At 34.0% G+C, this 25,004-nt stretch overlaps 2 protein-coding genes across 3 annotated transcripts in view; one reads left to right on the top strand and one right to left on the bottom strand.

The window, feature by feature from the left end:
• The window catches only part of LOC144957597 (triokinase/FMN cyclase-like), a 20,194-nt gene extending 8,151 nt beyond the window's left edge, over positions 1 to 12,043 (top strand). Inside the window, exons 8-16 of one of the 2 annotated variants that reach the window (XM_078888942.1) lie at positions 7 to 91; positions 1,494 to 1,583; positions 2,098 to 2,214; positions 4,945 to 5,082; positions 6,640 to 6,774; positions 7,642 to 7,760; positions 8,756 to 8,890; positions 10,065 to 10,151; positions 10,462 to 12,043. In XM_078888942.1, the coding sequence (XP_078745068.1) occupies positions 7 to 91; positions 1,494 to 1,583; positions 2,098 to 2,214; positions 4,945 to 5,082; positions 6,640 to 6,774; positions 7,642 to 7,760; positions 8,756 to 8,890; positions 10,065 to 10,151; positions 10,462 to 10,608 (1,053 nt within the window). In that variant the 3' untranslated portion in view covers positions 10,609 to 12,043. The remainder of the gene's footprint in view (positions 1 to 6; positions 92 to 1,493; positions 1,584 to 2,097; positions 2,215 to 4,944; positions 5,083 to 6,639; positions 6,775 to 7,641; positions 7,761 to 8,755; positions 8,891 to 10,064; positions 10,152 to 10,461) is intronic. The other variant, XM_078888947.1, reaches the window with a different exon arrangement.
• A 10,998-nt stretch (positions 12,044 to 23,041) lies between these two features.
• Positions 23,042 to 25,004, bottom strand: part of LOC144957581 (uncharacterized) — a 37,100-nt gene continuing 35,137 nt past the window's right edge. The window contains exons 7-8 of the mRNA XM_078888927.1: positions 24,247 to 24,327; positions 23,042 to 23,800 (exon numbers count right to left, since the gene is read on the bottom strand). Of these exons, the coding sequence (XP_078745053.1) occupies positions 23,400 to 23,800; positions 24,247 to 24,327 (482 nt within the window). The 3' untranslated portion in view covers positions 23,042 to 23,399. The remainder of the gene's footprint in view (positions 23,801 to 24,246; positions 24,328 to 25,004) is intronic.

Here is a 25,004-nt window from a genome sequence, read left to right as displayed (position 1 = left end):
CACCAGATTGATTCTGCGCATGGTGCGGTTAAGACAATGATGGAGCATATGACTAACCCAAAAACATCTACCTATCTACCTTTAAAGTCAGGTTTGTGACCCTTTCTGTTAATTTTGTAAAAGTGAATTCATAAAATGGGGAGAATCAACATTATTTTTTTTATTAATTTATTTAATTATCTATTTATTTAGTATTTCTTCTTTCTTTTAACTTTCGAATTTGTTGAAAACAGAATGAGGACTGCTTAACAAATAAAATTTAATCATAAATAATGATAATGATGATGATGATGATGATGATGATGATGATGATGATGATGATGATGATAATAATGTTAAGAATAGTGATAATAATAATAATAGTAATTAGAAAACGAAAGTTATTATAACAATAAAAGTATAACTGAAACCCCCCCTCCCCCTTTAAATTAGAGGCATATGAGTTCTGTCAATATAAACAACACTGCGCTATAAAATGCTTAGCAAATCAGAAGAGTATACTTATCCTTGCATCTAGATTTGAGACCCTTCGGGCTCTAGACAACAGTCCTAATCTTTAAACATCAAATGCCAAAAAATAAAAGGAATATAACTTCACCTTCTTCCAAACACCAAGAATTCAGAAAGACTGAATTTTTTTTTTTTAATAAAAAAATCTAACTCAAGCCATATAGAACTATAAGCAAATTCTGATTTAAAACCAAACGATAGGAGCTCAGAGAAACCACCTGATTTTCAGACTGTAAAATCTTTAGTCGTAAACTTTCAAATATTGAAAATTAAAATGGCTGAATTAAGCTACAGTAAATGGTAAAAAGGGACAGATTTTTTTCAGATCTTAAGAACTGAAACATGGTTGAAGCAAGGTCAAAGGCTCCGAACTAAATTTAGAAGGAAAAAAAAAAACAGTTGAAAAAGTACAAAAGAATGCAAGGAGGCATGTCACAAATGACTATTTGTTCATTAAAACAGATGCATACAATTAAGATGGTTATCTCATCTTGATGTGTGGGTTAGGGCTAAAATAACATTTATATACAAAGGATTAAATGGCCTCATAGAGATACCAGCAGGTCAATACCAAATGAAATCAAGTTAGGTACAGACTAAGCAGTGGTGGTGTCAAATATTTGATTTTCATTTAATGTCGACAGTCATTTTTCTTAATTTTACCCCAAATACTTTCCGCTTATGGAACAACCTACCTGCTACTATCAAGCTTTTGAGCACCTGTAATGATGCTCTACACAGACACAAAGTGAAATTAAATAAATACAAAAAATTTTGCATTGTTATTTTTAATAAGTACATTGACACCAATGCTCTGTCTGAGTCTGTCAGTTTATTTGAAAGCAAAAAAGGAGAAAAAGATGTTTTGTCATGTTTTTAGTATGTGTCAGTATAGTGATTTTTTTTCAATATTTGTCTCTAGAAATATCCTGTACATTTTATATATTTTATGATTTGATTCCTTTTTCTTCTCATTCTCTCAGGTGACAAAGTGGCTGTGCTAATCAACAATATGGGTGGTACTTCCATCTTAGAATTAAATGTTGTTGCCAGAGAGGCTATTTTTTATTTGGGTAAGAAAATGGATTAAAAATAGTAAACTTTATGATTCCAGTATATACGTGTATTTGTTCCAATGTTGAATTATCTCCAATTTATTAAAAATGTAACTTACTGTATTGACAAAAATACTGATAATTAGAAATTATTTTTTAAAGTTTTGATGTATAACGAGAGAATGAGCATTTTAAAAACATTTGAATTATTCCCTGTCCTGCTGAAGGTTGAAAATTAGGAGACCCTGCCGGCCACTATTTTTGTCTAAAAAAGGGAAATAAAGTAAATCAGCACATGGAGCCTGATTTTATCCTGGTTTATGTCACATTAAACAAACAGTAACAATTTCTTGCTATCAAATGGATAAAGACCCAATCACAACTGGGTTTTGCAGAGGAAACCTTGTGTAAAATGAAATTCCTAAGGGTATATCACCAAGGTGTCTAATCACTAACTCGAATCCTCTGACCTAATTTAAGTCACTCACTGCCTTATTCAACCCATTATTTTCCTTTTGTCTCATGATTTCAGAGCAAAAAGGTGTGATAGTTGAAAGAGCTTACTGTGGTTCATTCCTGACATCATTGGAAATGGCTGGGGTATCAATATCAGTCCTTCATGTGACAGATGATATTCTGACCTATCTAGGTGAGTTTTCCTTTTCACTTAAATTTCGTAATCTGTCATGATTGACAATTAACATTTTCCATTTCCATTGTTCCGTAAGTGTTCTATTATGTAGCAACTCTCTCAGTTTTTTTTATAATTGACGATAAATGCAAATACGACAGAGAAATAATAACCTGAAACTAGTTGACAATTTAATATAGGACATTATAGTGTGTGATTCATTCTTCCAATGGGGGTAAGTAGGGCCAATATGTACCTGGTAAAAAAATAAGCTCATCACTTTTCATTTTCAACACATATGACTGTTTACAAAAAATGAGAAACTGAGAAACTTTTTTCGCGGAGGATGAGTTCATTTATATGAGAATATAGAAATACGTGATAATTTTATATTGGCCAATAATACCATTTAAAATTTTTCAATTGAAAAGAATTCCTGCTCGTCTAAAAAATCTCACTGAATTCACTAGAGCCTTTGTCCTGCCTTTGTCACTATAACAAGTTGTTTTGTTTTGTTTCATATGGAATGAATGCAATATTCAATAATTTCTTGAGGAATGCTGTTCCTTTTTTCAACCATTATCACAGAGCATTCTGACAATTCGACCGACAGTCTATTTATGTGTGGTCTATATTTCTCTGCATCTTCATACATCTCCAAGTTTTATGGAAGGATGGTTTGATCAGAATTGTATTTGGTTGAGTGCCATGGCCAAAGACTGCTCTCCTCTTTTTATATTTTACTCTTCATCCAAACTCTTTGGTTTATTTACATTTTGTGGACAACTTTACTTCACATAAACACACTCACACACACAGAAAACGGATGTCAGTGTGTTTATATGTGAGTTGAGTTTGTGAACATACAATCATTTACACATTTTAACATGGGATAGTTTTTAATTCCTGTTCAGTTCAAGCTCTTATGATTTCTCTACAACAACTCTTGGTCCAGTCCACAGATTTCTTCTTGTTCTGTGATCCAGTCTAAGGGGCATGAGAAAAGAAGTTAGATGTTGAGTGACACCAAAAAGCCATGCAACTAAAGGCGTTGGATGGTAGTGTAACATCAAAATCCCTGTTGATTGGGATACCAGGCCTAAAAAATCATGAGTTGGAGGAGCCTACTTGACATACAGTGCAGAGCAGATATATCGATAATGTTATATTGACGTCGTGCTTATATCGACATGACATCAAAGTCCCATTTTTTTTTGCAATATAACATTAGTAAAGATTTATCACCTTATCGACAACAATTTTACCGCAAGACGGTTATATCAGCATTCAAACCATTGAAACCAGCAATAATTTGTTTTTAAAAAACAATTTTAAAAGGTTAAGATATCCTGCAGTGAAGTAAAACACAGCAGTCAACGAAAATGCAGAGATATCCCGCTGTGATGTAAAATAACAGTCAAAGAAAAACCAAGATTATTGTCCAATAACATCCTGTGAATTGTCATTGATCAGAATCATGATGTCAGCGATCAAGCCTAGTCCCGGGCTGTGCCATCATATCTCGGTAATCATACCAGTAATGAGATTTCCTGATATCAATATTCTTGGCTTTCAACAAATAGGCTAATGAGAAAAGCTTCCCACATTGCACACTGTCTATCTGTCTCTGCAAGCTGACTGGCCAATCCTAGTCTGGAACCGAGACTGAGTGTCGGTAAATGATACAGACCTCGGTCTGGATATTATGGGCATGGTCAGTGCCACTATTTCTGGTACTCAGTCTCGAGACCACTCGACAATAGTTAATTTTTAGAAGACGCCATTGCCGATGTGGAGTCATATGAGGATAGGGTACCATTGGGATCAGTTTCCGGTCATGCCACTATAGTAGCTATCAAGATCCACAACTGTTTTTCACAGCAACTTCATGAGGGCGCTTCCTTATTTGATGTCCTTGCCGGTGCAGAGGGAAGGATCCATAAAATTATTCTTGGCCTTCAGAGACGGACCAAAATACTAGACTAATAAAGTCATATGAAGTGGATTGTCATAAATTTCAAAATTGGCCCTTTTAAGGGCCACCAAACCATCAAGATTGACTTCCCTAGTTTTCTCATTTGATTCCCTTTCATTTTTTTGGAATGACTGATAAATCATCATCACGCTTATATCGACATTTTACAGCAGTCCTGACGATGTAGATATACCTGTTCTCGACTGTACTTTGCTGATGACCAACTGCGTTTTCCAGCAGCCAATTGGAAGGGGACAATTGTAAGAAGCTGCTTGGCTTGGCAACTCCATGGAGAGAAATCAGTTTGAAGGACATAGGATGAGGCTGCTGGAGAGGTTGAGGGTGGAGCAAATATGAAATGAATTGATACTAATTTGGGATGTTGTTATTAGATATTAAATAAGATTCTCACAAACAGGGGATGAATCTTTTGACCGTACAGTAAATTACTTTTTTTTTCCTTTGTTTTTTTTATTTTTCTTCTCTTTTGTTTTAAAACTTTTTTTTCAGAGCAGGCATTTAGGTTAATCCATTTTGAAAAGGGGCATTTAGAGGGTTTTTTAAAAAGAAAAATTATTCAGTTTGACCAAATTAGCAATCATTTAGGGCATCATCACTGTATATCCGCCCTGCGCTGTATTTTTAATTGATTTATTGATGTGTTTAATGATGATTTTATTGAATTAATGTTTTCCTGTCTAATAAATTAATATTAGTTAATAAAAGGAAATGGAGTAGACATCATATTTGATATTTCTTATCTCTTATTTTAGATTTCCCAACAGATGCACCGGGTTGGAGACCACCTTACCTTCCACCAGGTCATAAGACAAGAGTGACTCCAAATAAAATGAAAGTAATTACAGGTGACAGTGTGATGGCTGACTCAGATGCTGAAAAGTTGTCAGAAGGTCTGGCTCTTTGTGATTTAAAAAAATAAAATTAAAAATAACACATTGGCTTTTAATTTTAATGTCAAAACAGAATTCCTCTTCTAAAGTAATTTCCATCAAAATGCATCAAATTAATTTCTTTGAGACCCCATCAGTCGCTAGCAAATGATATGAATTATGTATTATAACTGCTAAAGGTAGTTCATTGTTCTCGTATTACTGCTTTTAAAACAATATGTTAAACCCCCATGATGGGTAGGAGGCCATGCTCTGTCTTCTATTCCATATAGCTTTTTCCAAGTTGCTTTCTATCTTTGTCTTGGAATGTGATTACTCACTTTTGTCCTAGCCCTGGCCGGAGTCCTTGACTGCGAGGAAAGCAGTCAAATGTATAGTTTTAGTTTTGGGGGATGATATTTTTCCTTTTAAATCATCTCTCTGTTATGTACTGTTACATTTTTTTGTTTTAAATATATAATCTTTGTAAACATTTGAGTCTACAAAAACTCCTCAAAAATTGGACTGAAAATAAATTTCAATAAGACCGTGTACATGAGGGTGAATCCAAAACATGAAATTGAAATTAGGATAGATGAACATATAATTGACTAGGTAACAGAGTTCTTCTGCCTTGAATCCAAATTAACAAATGCCAGAAATGCAGAACACGACATCAAGCACAGAATCCAACAGGCAAACCAGGCTTTTGCTGAAAAACTTTTGGAAATCAAAGCAAATTACAAGAAAGACAAAGCTGAAAATATACAAAAGCAATGTTTTAAGTGTACTGCTTTATGGAAGTGAAAGTTGTAAAATGACAGAAACTAGAAACCTTTCAAAACAATTGTCTAAAGAGAATTTTTTACTATTTTGGTCTACAAAAATATCAACAGTGGATCTATTAAAGAAAGCTCACTGCGCTAGCATTGAAAGCCAAATAAAAAGATGGCGTGGGCTGGGTTATGTGGCCAGAATGGAAAAAGGGTCATTCCCAAGACAGCACAATACTGGACAGCAGATGGGAAGAGAAAGCGAGGAAGAAACCTGGCAAAGAACCATGGAAAAAAAAATTAAAGGAAGCAGGCCTGTTCTGTAATACAACCACCACGAAAGCAGCCAATTGCAAAAAATGGGGATGTCTGGTGGATGCCCAATGTGCCTCAAGGTCCAAAGAGGATTAAGAAAAAGAAGAAAAACATTTGAGTGTATTCCTCATAGTGGGGACCTTTGCTTATGTCTGGACAAGACTTTTTCGTGATCTCAAACTAAGTGCACTGATCTTGTGCTCTTGGAATTTACATCTGTTCTCCATTTGAACCCTTCTCCATTGTCTTACTTTTTTCTTCTGTGCTTCCAATTGTAAATCCATAACCTTTTCTACTGTCTCATTTTCTTCCTTTTTACTGTCGCTGAAATTACCTAAATTTGTCGAAAGGGCCGTATAAAACCCTTAAAAACCAACAAAACATATATGTTAAACCCACATTAAAAAATTGTATTTGATACGAAGTAACGTTCATTATTTAAGCATTGGGTAATATTTGCATCCTTGAAACGTTTTATCTACCTCACTAGGTCAGTCTCAAATGGTGTACACTGCCATCAAAACAGTCTGTGACAACCTTATGGCGATGGAAGGTCATCTCAATGATCTTGACAAGCAATCAGGGGATGGAGACTGTGGATCCACCATTTCAAGAGGGGCAACTGGTGAGCGAATTTTTTTGATTTGTTTTTTTTTTTCGTGATGCCCTTTCCATGGAAGTCTCATTGGTCCAATTTGTAAGGTGTGAAACTGACACATAATGCTTGTAATTTAATTCTATAGGTCAGCTGTGTGTATTTCAGGCCTCCCTTGTTCACCAATTCCCCAAAGAGGGTGATAGATTAGCTAAGCAAATATACAGATTGCATGGGAAGCGTGTCGTGTTTGAGATATTTTTAATCTCAAATTGCTCCTTCCAAGGGCAAATACGGAATAAAAAATTAAAATGGAATGTAGATATTTGTTTCATGATTTCAGAGGGTAATGTATTCCAAGAATTCTTCGAGTTGCTTCTTTTAATGAGGTATATTATTTCCCATATCAAACAAACAATGGCTGCAGGAGTTGTTTCAAGTCTCAGTTTTTATCTTTGATTGTCCCGTTATTTATATAGACCCCATACAGCAAGAAAAGGGATAAGAAAATCTGATCTCAGCTGTTACTCTTAAATATAAGAAGTTATGCAATTTTCAATTTTTTTAATTGGCACAACACAATGTCAGGTGCCACAGAAAAGGTAGAGGCTTTCACGCAGAGTAATGCCCCTTTTATGGATCTACTTGAAGAAGATACCTACAAACTTTCTAAAACCTGTTCATTCATTTTTCTTTTCGTATTGTTTATGCTGTATTATATATTTCATTTGTCATGTATATTGCACAAGTTTCAAGTTACATTTTAATCCAAAATATAATTGTACACGAAACAAAGTCATTTGACTTAGATGAGAATATTTCTTCATGTAATGAATGTAGGGGGGAATTGTAACACTTTCTTGAGAACAATATTGATTTTTTTAAAAATTCATACAGCAATTAAAGCTGCACTTGGCTCTGCCTCAAACTCAAGTCTGCCATTAGACTGCCCACATGCTCTAGCTCTTTGCATCGCACAGGAAGTGGAGAACAGTATGGGAGGATCGTCTGGTGCAGTGAGTTGGGTTTTTAAACATTAAAAAATTTTTTTTTTTTACTAATCTACAGATTCATTTAATGCTGTCCATTAGGGTAATTTACATCCTTCAGAGCCGTTAGGCCCATGGTGCCATTTATCCCGGTTTCTATAGCGTGAAACGGACAATAGCAATCGCTACCTTTGGATAGGACACTAAGTACTTTCCACTAGATCTAAGAAAACAACGACAATAATAACAAAACAACAACAATAAAATGCTACCATGTTTTGAGTGCCAAATTCTTTGCTGATAACTGACAATCCACACCTGTGTTTGGGGTATCAAACTATCTATTGCTGACAAACTACACCTTAGTTTCTTCGACAATATTTACCCCAATTTCAGGTGCCAAAAACACTGCTGAGAGGGTAGAGTTCAATATAGCTGAACAATGTTCAAATGTGTTCATGGCTTAGTATCACAAAACTTAATGCCTTTGATAAAGATGTTTAGTCTATATTATGCTCTCTGTTCTTCATGACACACTACTTTGAACAGAAAAATGTCAGAATTAAAAATGTTGGTTCATGTCTAAAAAAAACATATTCTGGCACCGTCGGTTTGATACACTTTCCTAGATCAAAGACCGAATATTTTAATCAGCTTGTCTGATTTATTGCTGTTTATGTTAACCCACGAAAATGTAATATTTATCTTGATTTAATGTTTAATATTTATTGTGAAATATTCTTTGTAAAGAAAAAGTATGTTTATGATATTATTTGGTCACTGAAATATGCTTATTTTAATGTAACAATTTAGCAAGTTAAGAAGTTCACGGATAAAGAAATAATTTGAATAATGATTGCTGTCAATCATCAGAGAATTTAGCCAATTGCACAAATACATTTTTTTAACCTTAATTTAAAAAGGAAAACGGATGACACAATACCTCACTACAAATATATCAAGATAGTAAGGCATATATTTTTGTAAATAATATTTTTTTTATTTTCCGAAATCAATCATAGCTGTACAGTCTTTTCTTCACTGGAATGGCAAATGAATTGAAAGTTGTAACTCCTGAATCCTTGTCAGCTGCATGGAAGGCTGGTCTGGAGGCTGTGATGAAGTACGGAGGTGCCCGGCCTGGACAACGAACTATGGTAAGGCCATGTCCAAATGTGGCAAACATGTATGGCAACAACAAATAAATAAAATGAGTTGGTATCATCATAAAAATATTATTGTGCAATGTGATCTACCTTAATATTCTCAAAAACGTACAATTTAATTTTAGACATACTTAAATATTTTAGATCACTTCCTGAGGAATGTCCCACTTTGTAGAACTCATGTTAAAATTTAGTTTTGTTGTTTTTTTAAAAAAATCCGGTAACCTAGGGAAGACTTGTAATATGGTTTATGTGTCATGTGATCACTAATTAGTGACAACAGCTCAAAGGAAAAAACTTTTGCTTTTTGATAATACTGTGTGTGTTTACATTTTGTTCTTTTTTTTTCTACTCAGCACAGACATTTCACACAAAGTCCACATGGTAAAACGATTGAAAAATGACTGATCATACTTGTAAATAAATGACCTCAATAACATTGATATTGATATGACCCCGGACAATGTTTTATCGATTTCAAATGCAATGATTTACATTCTTGTGTCTTTTTGTTAAAGATTGGAGTTTTGGTCCTCAATCAACGGATAGAGCAGTTGGTGCTTCCAGTTAGAGGGTCTTAACAAGGATTATAAGACTTTATAGAAGCATCCTTGTCACACGGAATTCTGTGAACAATAGACCATATTATTTGGGAGAAATGTAGGGACAGATGATATGTTGTTATCCACCACCCATTTGAATCTCAAGTATTTGTTTTCACTTTTACATCTGCCATACACGTCGTTTTATTCAGGTTAAAAACTGACACCCTTCTGTGCAGTTTCATAAGATACTGGTGACTAGGCATTCAAAGGAAGGAATATAGATAATCCATCAAACAAATGTCTGATGTCAACAGGAATTACCCATGTTGTCCAAAGTGAGCAAATTGAGGGTTAATAATCTCGCCCAAGTATAAAAAAAAATAATAAAAAGGAGAGTGCCTGAAGCTGGGCTCAAACCCAGGACTTTCCTGATCGCAGTCCAATGCATTAACCACTCAACTAATTTGCCCTATTAGGAAGATCATGACAAAGTCTTTGGCTTTATAGTAGTTTGAAACAGCTTCGATAAAGTTTGATGATCACATCTTTACTTGTTTAGGAAAGTGGGGGAGGAAGAAGGATCTTTGAAGTTTCATATTTTTGTTTTTGTTTCAAATCAGATTGACCCACTTAATGCTGCATGGCTGTGTTTCAACAAGGAATTTCAATCAAAGGGCACTAGAGAGGCCATCAAAGTTGCAGCAGAGGTGAGGCAGATGATTCATATTTTTTTTAAAGTATAGAAACAAAATGAAATGATTTATGATTTGAATACATTTTACCTATTTTCAATGTTTGTACTAGAGCAAGCACAATTATTAAAATACTCAAAAGCACGTGGAGCAAGTGCATGTTGGCATTTTACAGGCGTTGCTTCACAAATTTATTTTTTATATTTGTATTATGTTCATCAAGCACACTCCTCCCTTTTCTTATTATTCTTTGATATTATTTGTTACATAATTTTCAAAAAATAATTCTTTTATAAGTGAGAGAATCTATCATTCATTTTTAAAGGTTGCTGATCGAATGTCGAAAGAGACTGCCAAGATGGACGCCCAGGCAGGACGTGCCAGTTATGTCAACAAAGAATTATTATCCAAACCGGATCCAGGAGCTGTGGCCGTGGCTGTCTGGATGAAGGCTATTGCTAATGCTATTTAAAGTGTATAGTACTTATTTTTATTCTGAACTAGTGCCTACTGCTCAATTTTTCACTTTCATACTATATATATATATATATATCTCATCTCATGTAGTTCCATATCTGAAGCAGACGTCGGAGGTCATCTTCCGCCAAGCTGATCTATCTCTTGCCAATTCTATTAAAGCAGCGCCACCTTTCTCAGCTTCATCTGTCCAAGTTCTTATCCCTTTCAAATACGTTATTCTTTGTCTTCCTCTTATTCTTTTTCCATTCATCTTTCCAGTCAAGGCGAGTATTTCCAAACCAGGGTGGCGGATAATGTGTCCTAAAAATTCCATTTGGCGTTTGATGATTTTTGTTATCAGTGATCTTTTTCTGTTTGCCATTTCTAAAATTTCTTCATTTCTTTTCCTTTCCATCCATGACACCCTCATCATTCTTCTGTAAAACCACATTTCCACTGCCTCCAGTCTTTTAACCATGGTCTTGTTTATGGTCCAGCTCTCACAACCATATAGCAGCACAGACAGTACATAGCAATCCAGGACTTTGATTTTTGTTTTCATGCTAATATTCCTGTTTTTCATAATTGTATGCAGCTGGTTGAATGCATTCTTCGCCATACCTATTCTTTTCTTTATTTCACAATCTGATTTTCCATTGGATGTTACATTGAAGCCTAAATATTTGAAACATTCAACTTGTTGTATTGTTTGTCCTCTGCTTGTTATTACACAGGCTGGTGGGTTATTATTTTTAGATACCGTCATACATTCTGTTTTAGATATATTCAGTTCCAGTCCCATATTTTCACTACTCCTGACTACAACATCCAGTAATTCTTGTAGTTCATGTTCAGATTCTGCCAGTAGAACCGTATCATCTGCATACCTCAGATTTGTTACATTCTTTCCTCCAATACACACCCCCTTCTTATGTTCGATATCTCTTAATATCATTTCACTATAGAGGTTGAATAAATCTGGAGACAAAACACACCCCTGCCTAACTCCTCTTCTAATAGGTGTAAAACTGCTTAGTTCGTTGTCAACACGCATTGCTGCTTCTTGTTCCCAGTACAAATTCCGTAATATTCTTAAATCTTTACCATCAATGTCCAAGGATGATAGAATTTTGAATAGTTTTTCGTGTTGTACTTTATCAAAGGCTTTTGAATAGTCGATGAAACACATATACAGATCTTTATTTACTTCAATACATCTTTCCATCAGCATTGATAATGTGAATATTCCATTTCTGGTACCCTTGTCCTCAACAAAACCAAATTGCATCTCCCCAATTTCAGGTCGTATTTTATTTCTTATTCTTAGTAAAATTATCTTCAAAAGAATTTTTGTGAGGTGGCTCATTAGGCTAATAGTTCTGTGTTGTTCACAATCAACTGCCCCTGGCTTTTTTGGTAGTGCTATAAAAATGGATCGTTTCATATCAGTTGGCATTTTTCCTGTGTCATACACTTGATTTAGAAGGTTTGTGATGAATTCAATCCCCCATTCACCCAGGCCAGTCAAGGCTTCAATTGTTATGGCATCAGGTCCTGCAGCTTTTCCATTTTTCATGCTTTTCATGACGTTCCTAACTTCATCTTTCATTATAGAAGGCCCTTCCAGTTCTTTTATCATAGGCATTTCTCCTCGATTATCAAAGAAAAGTTCTTCAATATATTCTGACCATCTGTTTAGAATGCAGTCTTTGTCCATGATGGTGTTTCCACGCTTGTCTTTGATGCATCCACTTTTAGCACCTGATTTAGTTTTGTTTGTCACTTCTTTGATTTTCTGATGGAAGAATTTGCCATTTTTTTCTTTGCAGGACATTATATAGTGACATTGTTCATTTATCCAGTCTTCTTTAGCTTCGTAGCATTTTCTTTTTATCTGCCTGTTCAGAGTCTTGTATTTTTCTTCCTGATTTTTGGCCTTTCTTCTCTCATTCATTAGTTCTAATATCTCTGGAGTAATCCATTTCTTCTTCTGCAACTTAAGTGTGGTTGGAACATTTTCTTCTAATGATGCAGCAACACTGTCTTTAAACTGCTCATATTTCTCTTCTATATCTGTTAGTTCTCCAAGCACTTCAAACTGTGCACCACCAAACATTACGAACAGCAACATGGAATGTAAGAAGTCTGTACCAGAAAGGAAAATTAGCAAATGTAGTTATGGAAATGAAGAGATTGAATATCAATGTTTTAGGATTATCAGAAGTTAGATGGAAAGGAGCAGGAGAACTTAATTATGATGACTGTAAAATTATATACTCAGGAGGAGGAGAACACCAAAGGGAGTTGGAATTATACTAGATAATAAAACGGCGCGAGCAGTCAAAGGATTCTGGCCCATATCAGACAGAGTAATGGCAATCAAACTACAAGCAAAACCTTTTGATTTTTGATATTTTACAAATATACGCCCCAACCACCAGTCACGATGATGAAGAAGTGGAAAATTTCTATCAACAAATAGATAAAGCAATGCATCAGTTTAAGTCTTCAGACATAAAACTCATCATGGGCGATTTTAATGCCAAGGTGGGCCGAGAAAGAATAGAAGATATTGTGGGCCCACATGGTCTGGGAGACAAAAATGACAGAGGTGATCGTCTTATTCAATGGTGCCGTCAACATGATCTGACAATCACAAATACTTGGTCAACAAACCACAATAGAAGGAAGTGGACATGGAAAAGTCCTGGAGATGGAGTGAGAAACCAAATAGATTACATACTCATCAGCAAACGTTTCCGAAACTCGGTTTTGTATGCCAAATCTATGCTGGGGCTGACTGTAACAGCGATCATATACCTGTGCTATGCCCCATACGAGTTAAATTGAAAATCTGCAAAAGAGCAAAGGCTAAACCTAAATACCAACTAGACATTCTCCGGGAGGAACAGAAGATACAAGAAAAATTTGAACTATCAGTAAGAAACAAGTTTGAAGTGCTTGGAGAACTAACAGATATATATATATATATATGAGGCTGGCTGAGAAAACCCAGAGGTTGCCACAAGCTTCGATTCGAGAGATGAGCCAAAATTGAAGATAAAGTGAATTTCTAAAAAAAAATTTATTTTTGTGAATAATGCTTCTTAAACTATTTAAGAATCGATTAATTATTGTAATAAGGCTTGAAAATAAAAGTAAGTGTGTTGATTTTTTTGATTTTGTAAAACATGTCTGTCGCAAAATTCTGATTAAATAACTTGGATTCTATCAGACATAGAAAGAAAATTTAAAGCGGTAAATGATCACCATAACTCAATTTATGAAATTTGCTCAACTTTCCGGTTTTTCTCAGCCAGCCACACATACAATGGAAGATTGGCAGGGCTACCTCTCCCTAAAGTGGAGTTTAACTCTTACTGCCTCTTCTATGCAATATGGTCGTCTATCCTTGTTCTTACTCATTTATTCATGGTAGTTCCACCAATAGCTATTGCTGGTTTCTGTTGTTAGATTGAGGCGTGCATATTAAATGTTAGCAGTATCATTTTTATGAAGGCATTCATTGTAATTAATCAATCATAGTTAGAATAAGTTATTAATGTAAGTGAAGAATACTGGTGTGAGCATGTGTGTATATGTTTGTGTACAAGTGTTAATGTATGTGTATGTGTGTGTGCTTCTGTATCTGTCTTTTTAAAATAGTTAAGTTGTATTGTTGAATTGTTTCGGTGAATGAATATTTGCATGACATGCAATATTGCAAAGCGCCACTGAGCACGTATGTGGAGGATGAGCGCTATATAAGTAAACTTCTTCTTCTTCCTTCTTCTTCTTCTTCTTCTTCTTCTTCTTCTTCTTCTTCTTCTTCTTCTTCTTCTTTATTATTATTATTTTTATTGTTCTTCTTCTTTTATTTTATTGTTCTTCTTCTTCTTCTTCTTCTTCTTCTTCTATTGTTATTGTTATCATTATTATTATTATTATTATTATTATTATTATCATTATTATTATTGTTATGATGATGATGATGATGATGACGATGATGATGATGATGATGATGATAATGATGATGATGACGATTATTATTATTATTATTATTATTATTATTATTATTATTATTATTATTATTATTATTATTATTAGGAAAAACGGGAATTCGGGCAGACAGGTACTCTGGCAAAATGCTCCATATTACTAAGAAGCGATAGACATTCATGCTTCATATTGAATCTGTCCTTTTTATTCATTATTGATTTGTTTGGTACTTGCTTCATTAGCTTCATGAAGGTAGTCTTACAGATAATGTTACTGTTTTTAATCTGTGCTTTAAAAAAATTCATTTATCCATCTATTCCTTTAGGCTGCAATAAAACTTCTATTTGAAAACTTTGCCAGAAAGAAATCGATATAACATCTTATGCCATATGAAAAAAGTAACTGTTTTTATTTCATTTTCGCCTGACTCGTTGAAAAAAGCACTGGGTAATCCTAATCTGCTTAATGAGTAAAATAAAATCGATGATGATCACGCAATCCACACATTTTGCCTTGCCTTTTAATACATTTTAGATGCTTAATTGACTAGATGGTAGAATGAGACCTATGATTGTGTCCCATCACCTCAAAACGGTAATATATGTTAGGTGTTAACCTTCTGCTAAAAAGGGATTTTAAAGTAAGAATTATCAGAAAGGTGAAATTTTAGTTTTTGACATTTTAAGAAATTGTACTCAACATAATATATATGTAGTCTCATATGTTCACAATAATTTAATATTAATTTTTTAAAAAGCCACCCTGACATAATATCATTTTGAGAATATGCCATTTATATATATATATATATATATATATATATATATAATATATATATATATATATATATATATATAATATATATAGTCCACTCCGGATAATCGCAACTAGGTTAATCGCAACTTTCGGTTAATCGCAACATTTCCCAAGAAATGGAATTAATGCTATATAAAAGTCACTGGTTAATTGCAACAAACTTTCGTCCTAAAAAAGTGGTAAATTCAATAAATCAATCAAACAAAATATCATTAAATTTCATCATGGAAGAAATCAATGACAGGTTGAAAAATCGAAAATGAGCGGGATTCAATGCTACATTAGTGTGTCACCATTCTAATTGAGACAAAAGAGGGCGGGCTTTGTAGTATGGGTTTGTGATGTCATCTGTGGCCATTAAATAGGAGGCGAGGGGGCTGGGCATAGATTACAACAGGTAGACAATGACAGTTGTAAAGAGAGACTGAGCGTTATCCTTTGTTTTGGGATTGACTACTGTGCATTGTGACAAACGAGTTTGGTAAGAGCTTATTGTCTCTCATCACGGCTAATCTCTTTGACTCTTAAAAATGTTGAGAACAAAAGAGTGAAGTTAATCCACTCTGAATAAGATGTCGACTTGCACCAAAGCTTCTTTTGCTTGTCGAAATGAATACAGGAATGCCATATGGTTTTTGTTTCATTCAAATTGCTATATATATATATGCCTTTCAATCTTATATGTAAATATCATGCATTGTTACCTTATTATGGTTATTTTCTATATGTATGGATGTATGAGTGTATGTTGTGTGTGTGGGTGTGTGTGTGTATGTGTGTGCTTTGCATGTCAAGGAAAGATATATGTTTGTACATCACAAATATATGAGTACATTTAAGTTGTTATACTATCCTTACCACGTGTATCATTATTGTAATCTTTCAATCAATTTAATATTAAGGGCATTCAAGGGATTTTATCCTTTTTCGCCCTATACCATATGTTATGTTATGTTACGTTATATATATTATATGATATTATATATTTATCTCAGAACCACTGGAATCTTTAACACGTCTCATTTCCCCATTTTAATCTCTTTAAATAATAATATTGTCAATACGAAAATCTCGAACACTTTCAGAGGCTAACATGGAAATCTCGAACAAACTGGACATTCACTTTGGCACACGAGGATACATTTTTTTTGCCTTTTGTAATTATTGAATGGAATTGGAAGATACCATTGCTCTGTGCCCGTTTGTGATGACAATTGAGGTAAGGGTGCGAATTGAGATTTTTTAAAAACAAACTTTCCAGAGAAGAGTGAATGCTTAGGCCAAACTGGCATCCGAGCAGCAGGCACTCTCGTGGAAAGTACTGTTTTAGCATTTAAATTAAGTGCTCTGAAGATTAAATTTCATTTACAAGGTCCTTTTACTCGAGGTGTTATAAGTCACAGTCACCACTTAATTGAGATGCTTTCCTGACCAAAAAGGATTATAATGTCGATGCCTTGCATAATAAATTATAAATGACTGTTGAAAGTGAAAAGAGTATTATGAAATATAATATATTGTTGTTTGTGTTGTTAAATGATTTAAAAAAAAATAAAATGTTTTTAAATATCGATTGTCTAAAACTTTTGAGCTTATTCTTTACAACAGTTTAACAGTTTCTTGTTATTGAACAATTGCATACAGGATGCTTTCTTTCACCTTGGCACTGGGAAGGACCTTTTGACCTCCCATGATGGGCAGGAGGTCACTTGCTGTGTCTACTATATCTGTTTTCTGAGTTGCATTATGTCCTTATCTTGAAAAGGGATACCGTAACTTGGGTTTTGTTCTGGCCCTTGACTTAGAGGGAAACAGTCAAATGTATATTGTTAGTTTTGGGAAGGGATATTTTTTTCCCTTGTAAATCATCTCTCTTTATGTACTACTAGTTATGTTTTGTTTTTTTGTTTTTTTGTTTTGAGCATATCTTGTAAAAAATTGAGTGTATTCCTCTTATTGGGAACCTGTGCTGGTGTCTGGATGAGACTTATAGGTGATCTCAAACTAAGAACATTGGTGGTATGCTCTTGGAATCTACATCTGTTCTCTATTTGAACCATTTCCCATTTGTTTTACTTAAACTATCTTCCTTTGTAGGCCTTTAAACTTAAACTCAAACTTAAACATGAGCATTTATATAGTGCCATATCCACTTAAGGTGCTCAAAGCACTTTATAAGGGGTCCTTAGTCACATCAAAATTAACATGTAGATGATACATGTTAGGTGATATAAATATTTGGGGGGTTAGAGACAATGCTGTTAACGGACAGGTACTCCTTTCACACCTGAGTATGGTGAGAGAATGGAGTAAAGAGCCTTTTACAAGGACACAACTATGCGCCTGGTGGGGAGAGGGGAAGTCAATTCTTGCAATCTCCTTTTTGTCCCCTTAGATTATACAGTAGAGCATATTTATAATGAATTGATGGAAATAAGGACCACCCACCCCTCTTATTATTTCAATGGAATACAAAATTAATCATGCAAAGAAAATTCTTTCTGACTGGCATTGCTCTTTACATCCATCGTCTATTGTCATAGGAAATCGGCTTTGAAGACAACAGGGCAATTAATAAAGAGAGAGAATTTTTTTTTAAACAAAAGAAAAGAACAAGCAAAAAACAACTTTATGAAAGAAATGAGACAATATAACACAAAAGGGTATATAGCTAGCAATAGATTGTGGATGGAGATTAGGGTCCCATCAGGATGGAATAACTTATGGCACTCGATCCACAACTTTTTATTTTGTTTTGTATTTTTTCTACATTTCTATATCTTTAACTTGAATTATTTTTATATAACTACATATGTGAGGTTATGAGATCGCGGTGTTATACTCGCCTTCGGATTGGAAGGTCCTGGATTTGAGTCCTGCTCTTGAGTGGCGCATTGTTGAGTCCTTGGTAATGGCTCTTTACTCTGAATGTTACTCGACTCAATTCTGAGTATTTGTATTCGAGGGCAGAGAGAGTTGGTGAAAGTGGTAGCCATTGTTGGTGTTAGGCTAAAGAATGTTGATAATCTTCGCTAGAAGGTTTCTAAATCTGTTGTCACACATGATTCGGGAAGAGCATTCCAGTCTTTGATAGTGAGGGGTGCAAAAGAATATTTGAAGATGTTTTGAGTTTGCAGATTGGTGTTGTGTGCTTTTGAGTAGGTTTTTCTCTGAAAGCATAAATTTTTGTTGTTTGTCTAGTTGCTCAACTGCGACACCTCTCCTCTTTTTCCAGCTTAACTCTTCAAAACATTCCCACATCTTCACATACTGCTCAACAGCCATTTAAGCAAAATTACAAAAGTCACGTCTCCTTCCTGTCCCTTATAACAACACCCCAATGAAACAGTTAACACACATCTTGCTTGAATGCCAACCTCTTGAAGACCCGAGATGCACATTCTTCCCACCAAATCCAAGCATTAGTAACAAACTGTATAGTCACCTGGAACAACTACAAAAGACGTCTAACTTCTACGTCATGGCACAAGACTGAAGGGCTAGAGCTCAGATGGTCACTGGTTTAGATAAGTCAGTCAGTCAAGTTGCTCTGGTGAGATGACCATAATTTCATTTGTAATTTCGAACATAAGAGTTAGTCAAGCTGCGTGATCATGTCTGTTACGCTGCTAAGGGGGCTGTAGTAATTGAATACAACTCTTGCAGCATGACGTTGGACAGCTTCAATTGCTAACATTATCTCACCATAGTCAGGTGGAAAATGAGTTACTGACCATTGTTTGATTTTTGCTTTTAATGATTTTGGGTCATTTGCGACACATTTAGGTCTTATCAGCGCCTGTAAAAAAAAAATATATATATATATATATACCTAAAAGTCTCGTCCAGGCACAAGTAAAGGATCCCACTATGAAGGATACACTCAAATGATTACATATTACAATATAATCAAAACTAAAAATTATGACAGTGCATTAAAGACATTCGATTTACAATATCATCTCTCAAAAAAAAAAAAGGAACTTTACATTTGACTGCTTTCTTCTCAGTTAAGTTTGCCCATTAGTACCAAGAAAAAAACCGTGTAATCTAAATCTAAAACAAAGACAGAGCAACATGGAAAGGGAAAACAGATATAGGGGATTGAAAACACAACAAAAGTGACCTTCTCCCCCCCCCCCCCCCCCCCCCCCCCCCCCAGTTAGACGACCCCATCCATCCCATTCATGTACTTTAAATATCTTTAAAATAAATAAATAAATAAATAAAATAATTTTTAAAAAAATAAATAAATAAATAAATAAATTTTTAAAAGATAAATAAATAAATAAATTAATATATATATATATATATATATATATATATATATATATATATATATATATATATATATATATATATATGTATATATATATATATATATATATATATATATATATATATATATATAATATATATATATATATATATATATATATATATATATATATTGCCATAAATAGAGAAGTAAAACTAGATTTTTTATGTATCAAAACCAATTTATTTTTTTTAGAAAATTGTCATTTTTCAAGTCTATCATCAACTGGGGTGACTTAGACACTTGCGGTTGATGAAGGCAAGTCAAAATGATATTTTGGTTCTGAAGCATTATTCTCTCAATAAAATTGGGGAATATTGGACTGTGGTGATTTCAATATTATTTGAGAATAATGTCGCAAAATCATAAAAATATTACCCATTTCACATAGCTTGATCACCCCAGTTGATGGTGTATTAGAAATATTATAAACATACAAAAGTTTTCATAGACTTAACAACATTCCAACATAAGGTCTCTCATATAATGTGTAAAAAGTGTTAAATCCAAAGTGTACTTATTTGCACATCTGATAATTCAATCTTTTATGAGCTCATGGTTGTATTGGAAACACGCTCAAACCAACACAGGATATTGTCCATTACAAGAATGATAAATCAAGCCCATAATTGCGTTTGGTTATCAGACCTGCAAATATGTGCATGTAGGTTTAATCGAATCTAAGCGATGATCAAAGTCAAATTTAAGTTTTTTAAAAAGCATTTAGACTTTTTTTTTAAATCAGAAAAAAAAAGGATAAAAAATTCATCCTTTTTGTTTGATTCGCTGCTTTACAAAATTAAACCTTAGAATCTAAGAAGTTTTTTGGCTTAAAAATAAAAGAAAGGTACATTTAAAACCTATTTACTTTATGTTAAAATAACTTTAAAATATTTATACACTTGAGAAAAATTGTTTCCTTTAATTAACCTTGATGAGACTGTTGACAGAAACTTCTACATCCTCAAGGTCACAGCACGATTACTGAATGATTTGTAACAAATCACGACCAACAAATCAGCAGTGGAAAAGAAAGCATGTGGATGGAAACCATTCTCAGGGTCTATGGAGTATTTAAGTTTGTTTGTTTGTTTGTTTTTAGGGGTTTTAAGCGCTTGCAACACATTTAGGTTATATCAGCGCCAGTAAAAAGGAAGAAAATGGGATAGTATAAAGTTCTAGAATTAAAATTAAAGCACCCAAGAGAAATTAATGCAAAGGGGAACTGGGAACAAATAGGGATCAGATGTAGATTCTAAGAGCATACCATCAATGTACTTTGAGATCACCTATAAGTCTCATTCGGACACAAGCAAAAGATCCAACAAAGAGGAATACACTCAAATGCCTACATTATATATTCAGAATAAAAAATACAATAATATATAAGAGAGAGATGATTTACAAGGAAAAAAATATCATCTCCCCCAAATAATATGCATTTGACTGTTTCCCTCCCAGCCAGGACTCCGGCCAGGGCCAGGACAAAACCAAAATAATCTCATTCTAAGACAAAGACAGATAGCTTGTTGGAAAACGGATATAAGGGGATAGAAGACATAGTAAGTGCATCCCTTCCCGTTATGGGAGATCAGGAACCCCACCCAGGGAGTATTTAAGAAAGTACAAAATTTTTTGCAATGTGAAATGGGCGATTAAGTTTCTTCTTTGTCCCTTAAAAGACAAGAGGTTGGCTTAACCCAAAATACTGTGAATGACAAAGTCACTGTAGCGTGGACAGAGGGGTAATATCAATATATATATGATATATAATGGAATCTGCAGACAGTAACGTTTAAATGCCTCCTCAGTTCAGCTTTGCATTTGCTTCTAAATGCAAAGGGAGTTAAAAAATGGCCAAGAGTGCTCAAACTACGAATGCATATATATATATCATATTTATAATCATTATGATTATCAGTAGTAGTATATAGTAATAATAATAATAATAATAATAAATAATAATAATAATAATAATAATAATAATAATAATAATAATAATAATAATAATAATAATAATAATGATTCTTCTTCTTATTATTATATATGTCGAAGGAGTATTGGTGGTGAACCTTGTCTTCAAGTGACGTGACTGGTGTGACACGTTGGTCAGCTCAGCGTAGGCAACAGTAGTTATTCAAATACTAATGGTCCATGGGGTCAGGGTTTATCCTATCTTCTGTAGGACAGAAAAGTGTTCACAGCATATTGGATACGGTACTAGCCTATTGCAAAGTACTTTCCACTCAAGCAAGAGACCCAACTAACCAATCACTGCTGGATGGATAAAGAGGTAAAAAACAACGATGGCACCCCAGCTGATTCTGGTCCCGTTGTTTGTCAAGCCATTTGTAAGTCATCTATTTGATGTGAAGGTCCCAATAGCTAAACTCCAACAGTACCAGTCCAGGTGCAGTTGCAATCTTTCTGAACATTCTGTCCATGCAACGTGACTTGGAGGTAAGGTCTTTTGATCTCATGAAAAAAGCTTAATGATATAGGCTAGTATCTTATCCAACGGATAGCAAGCAATTGATACTGTCACTTTCATGCTTCAAAAATCAGAATAAACCCCAGCTCTGTGAAGCATAATGATTCAAATGATTATTATTGACACACAAATGCGTCATACTATTAGTCATATTGAGAGATGACTAAAACAAGGGGTCGAAGCATCGACTAAAAAGAAAAGTCAACTATTAATAGTTCAAGTAACAGGCTAAGTATTGAATCGTAAACTAACAAAACTACTTTTGTAGCAGGATTGCACAGGCATACTTTTAGCCAAGAATAACAGGGCATGAAATTATAGGACGGAAGACCGTTAAAGAAACGGTCTCATTTAGGTAAGGAACTTGAATATCATCATTTAAAAACCAGAGGACTGGTTACACCCAATGTGTATTCTGTCATCTAGACACTTCCTTAAATATATAATAGTTTTAAAAATATTCAAATTTGAAAAAAAGGGACATATCTGTCACAACAATATTCGTGCATGAGTTGCAATACAGTTAAATTTATAATATTGAGTGTGCAGAATATTAAATTTAAGATACAATGACTATAAACCTTCTTTTCTCAAATATATTCATGGAGGTCTGGAGTGAGGCAATTTAAGAATTAGATGATTATAAGGGGCAGCTAATAAAGAGTAGCTAATTGAACTTATTGGATTACTTTTCATTAGGCTTACGTCTAAAAAGACAACCAAGTGCTGCAAAGGGAGAAGCATTTTAATCCTAGGATTGTAAATCAATGACAAGAAAGGAAACAAGATCTAGTCTATGATGGATAAGAATTTTTTTAAAAATTGTTAAAGTGATCATTTTTGAGATTAACATCCTCCATCTTGAATGCTGTAATAGTAATGTTTTGATTATCTTTCTCTCTATAACCAGGGGAGGGAATGAAAAATCACAGGTAAATTATAATTTCTGTATTTCTCACCATTATGCGCTTTTCACTCACTCTCGAACAACATGCACACACACTCACACAAACAAATGAACACAGATACACACAAATAAATATGCACACACAAGTATATTGCACTTCCAGGCATTGTAAACATAAATGAAAACTTGCAACCTGTGTATAAAAATTTCACTTCACAAACTACATACAATAAATATATCATTATCTTTGAAAGCAAGTTTATCACATTGTCATTACAAATACATTCCATTAATAAGGTAATCAGCTTCATTTGAATTGAGTGGCCGACCTTTTCTTAACCGATGTTTCATATTCCGTAACCTACAAGCGAGCAGACCAATCAAAATAATAGTAAACGTCAGTCCCAAAGAAAGGGCTATTATGGGCCCCTCAGCTTCACTACTGGAGCTGGAGATGATTACTTTCTCTTGGGAAACAAAAACTTTACTATTGCTACTGCCAACAGATGGATGAGGTTTTTTCGTCGTTGAATGCGTAATGTTGGTCTTGGAATTAGTGCCAGATCCTACATCACTGCTCTGTTTTGTTTTATTCTTGACATTCTCATTATTCGAGGAACCTTGGCTTGGGATAGAATTGGTCTCAATTCTCTTTGGACTGTCCACGCCTGCTCCTAGAAGTAAATGAAATTTATTTTATTTTAATTTTAATTCTTTAATTTCAAAATGACAAACATTTTCACTGATTTTGTTGTAAAAAAACTGAAGCTTCTTTTTATAATTCAAGCAGCCATATCTATTTTGATAACTGGATGAAACACCTAATTTTAATTTAACTACAGTAGTCTGTTCTTCTTGGAAATAAATGAACAATTGTATGCATGAAACAAGTGATGAAGTGCATAGTGTTATTATTATTATTATTATTATAAAAATGCCTATTAGATGACGTGAAAATTACAAAAAAGAAATTGGTTTTGAATGAAGTTAGGCACAATGTTCATGAGAAGACCTATGAAAAATTGCTACGAGATTGGAATTACTTTTAAAAAAATTGAAGCTCTTAAATAGAAAAAAATGCAACATTGTATTAATATCTAGATGCCAAATATGACCTTACCTTTCACATCAGAGGACGAGGTACTCTTTGTGTCCTGTAAATTTGAGTGACTTCCATCTTTGTTACCTGATGGGTAGGTTTCTGATAAAAAAAAAAAAGAATGTAAACACCACAACTTTAAAATTCATTCATTTACATGTTTTAATATGTTTTATGACCGTCAAATGTAACTGTTTGATGCCAATATACTAGATAAATTCCCTAACCTATTTCTTTTTTAAAATTTCGTCTCCAGTAGTTTTAGTGTGCTTATAACATTTTAAAGTCATCTCAGTGGCAGTAAAAACAAAGGTGATGGTACAGTTGCAGATTTAAAAAATAACATGAAAACACTGTGGAGAAATAATTTACAAGAAAAAAAAGAAAAGAAAAGAATTGATCAACTGTCTTTCTTAACAAGAACCTTGAGGAAGGATGTTCTTTTAAATCATGGGCTTAAAACAACATAGGGCAGAAAAAACGTCAGAAGAAAACGACAAAGAGAAGCTGATAACATCCCCCCCCCCCCCCTGTGACGAGCGATTTTCTTTCACTGCGTGATTTCTTAATCATTCGTCAGCGTCTCGTTTCAAAACCACTTCAAACCTAGTGGACGAGACATATAACTGATTAACTCCTCCAGTAAGATAATCAAAACATGGACAGTCTTTCTCCAATCAAGCTCTAAAATCTTTCTAACGGAAATTTTGGTCGTTAGGTGGTAAACATTTCCATTGTATAACGGAACACTCACTTTCAGCTTAAGGCTTATTTACCTG

The sequence above is a fragment of the Berghia stephanieae genome, chromosome 1 (genome assembly GCF_034508935.2).
Source record: "Berghia stephanieae isolate SIO BIC M18660-M18661 chromosome 1, UCSD_Bste_1.3, whole genome shotgun sequence".
Lineage (NCBI taxonomy): Eukaryota > Metazoa > Mollusca > Gastropoda > Nudibranchia > Aeolidiidae > Berghia > Berghia stephanieae.
The sequence above is the reverse complement of the archived record's forward strand: the minus strand, read 5'-3'. Positions and strand labels throughout refer to the sequence as shown.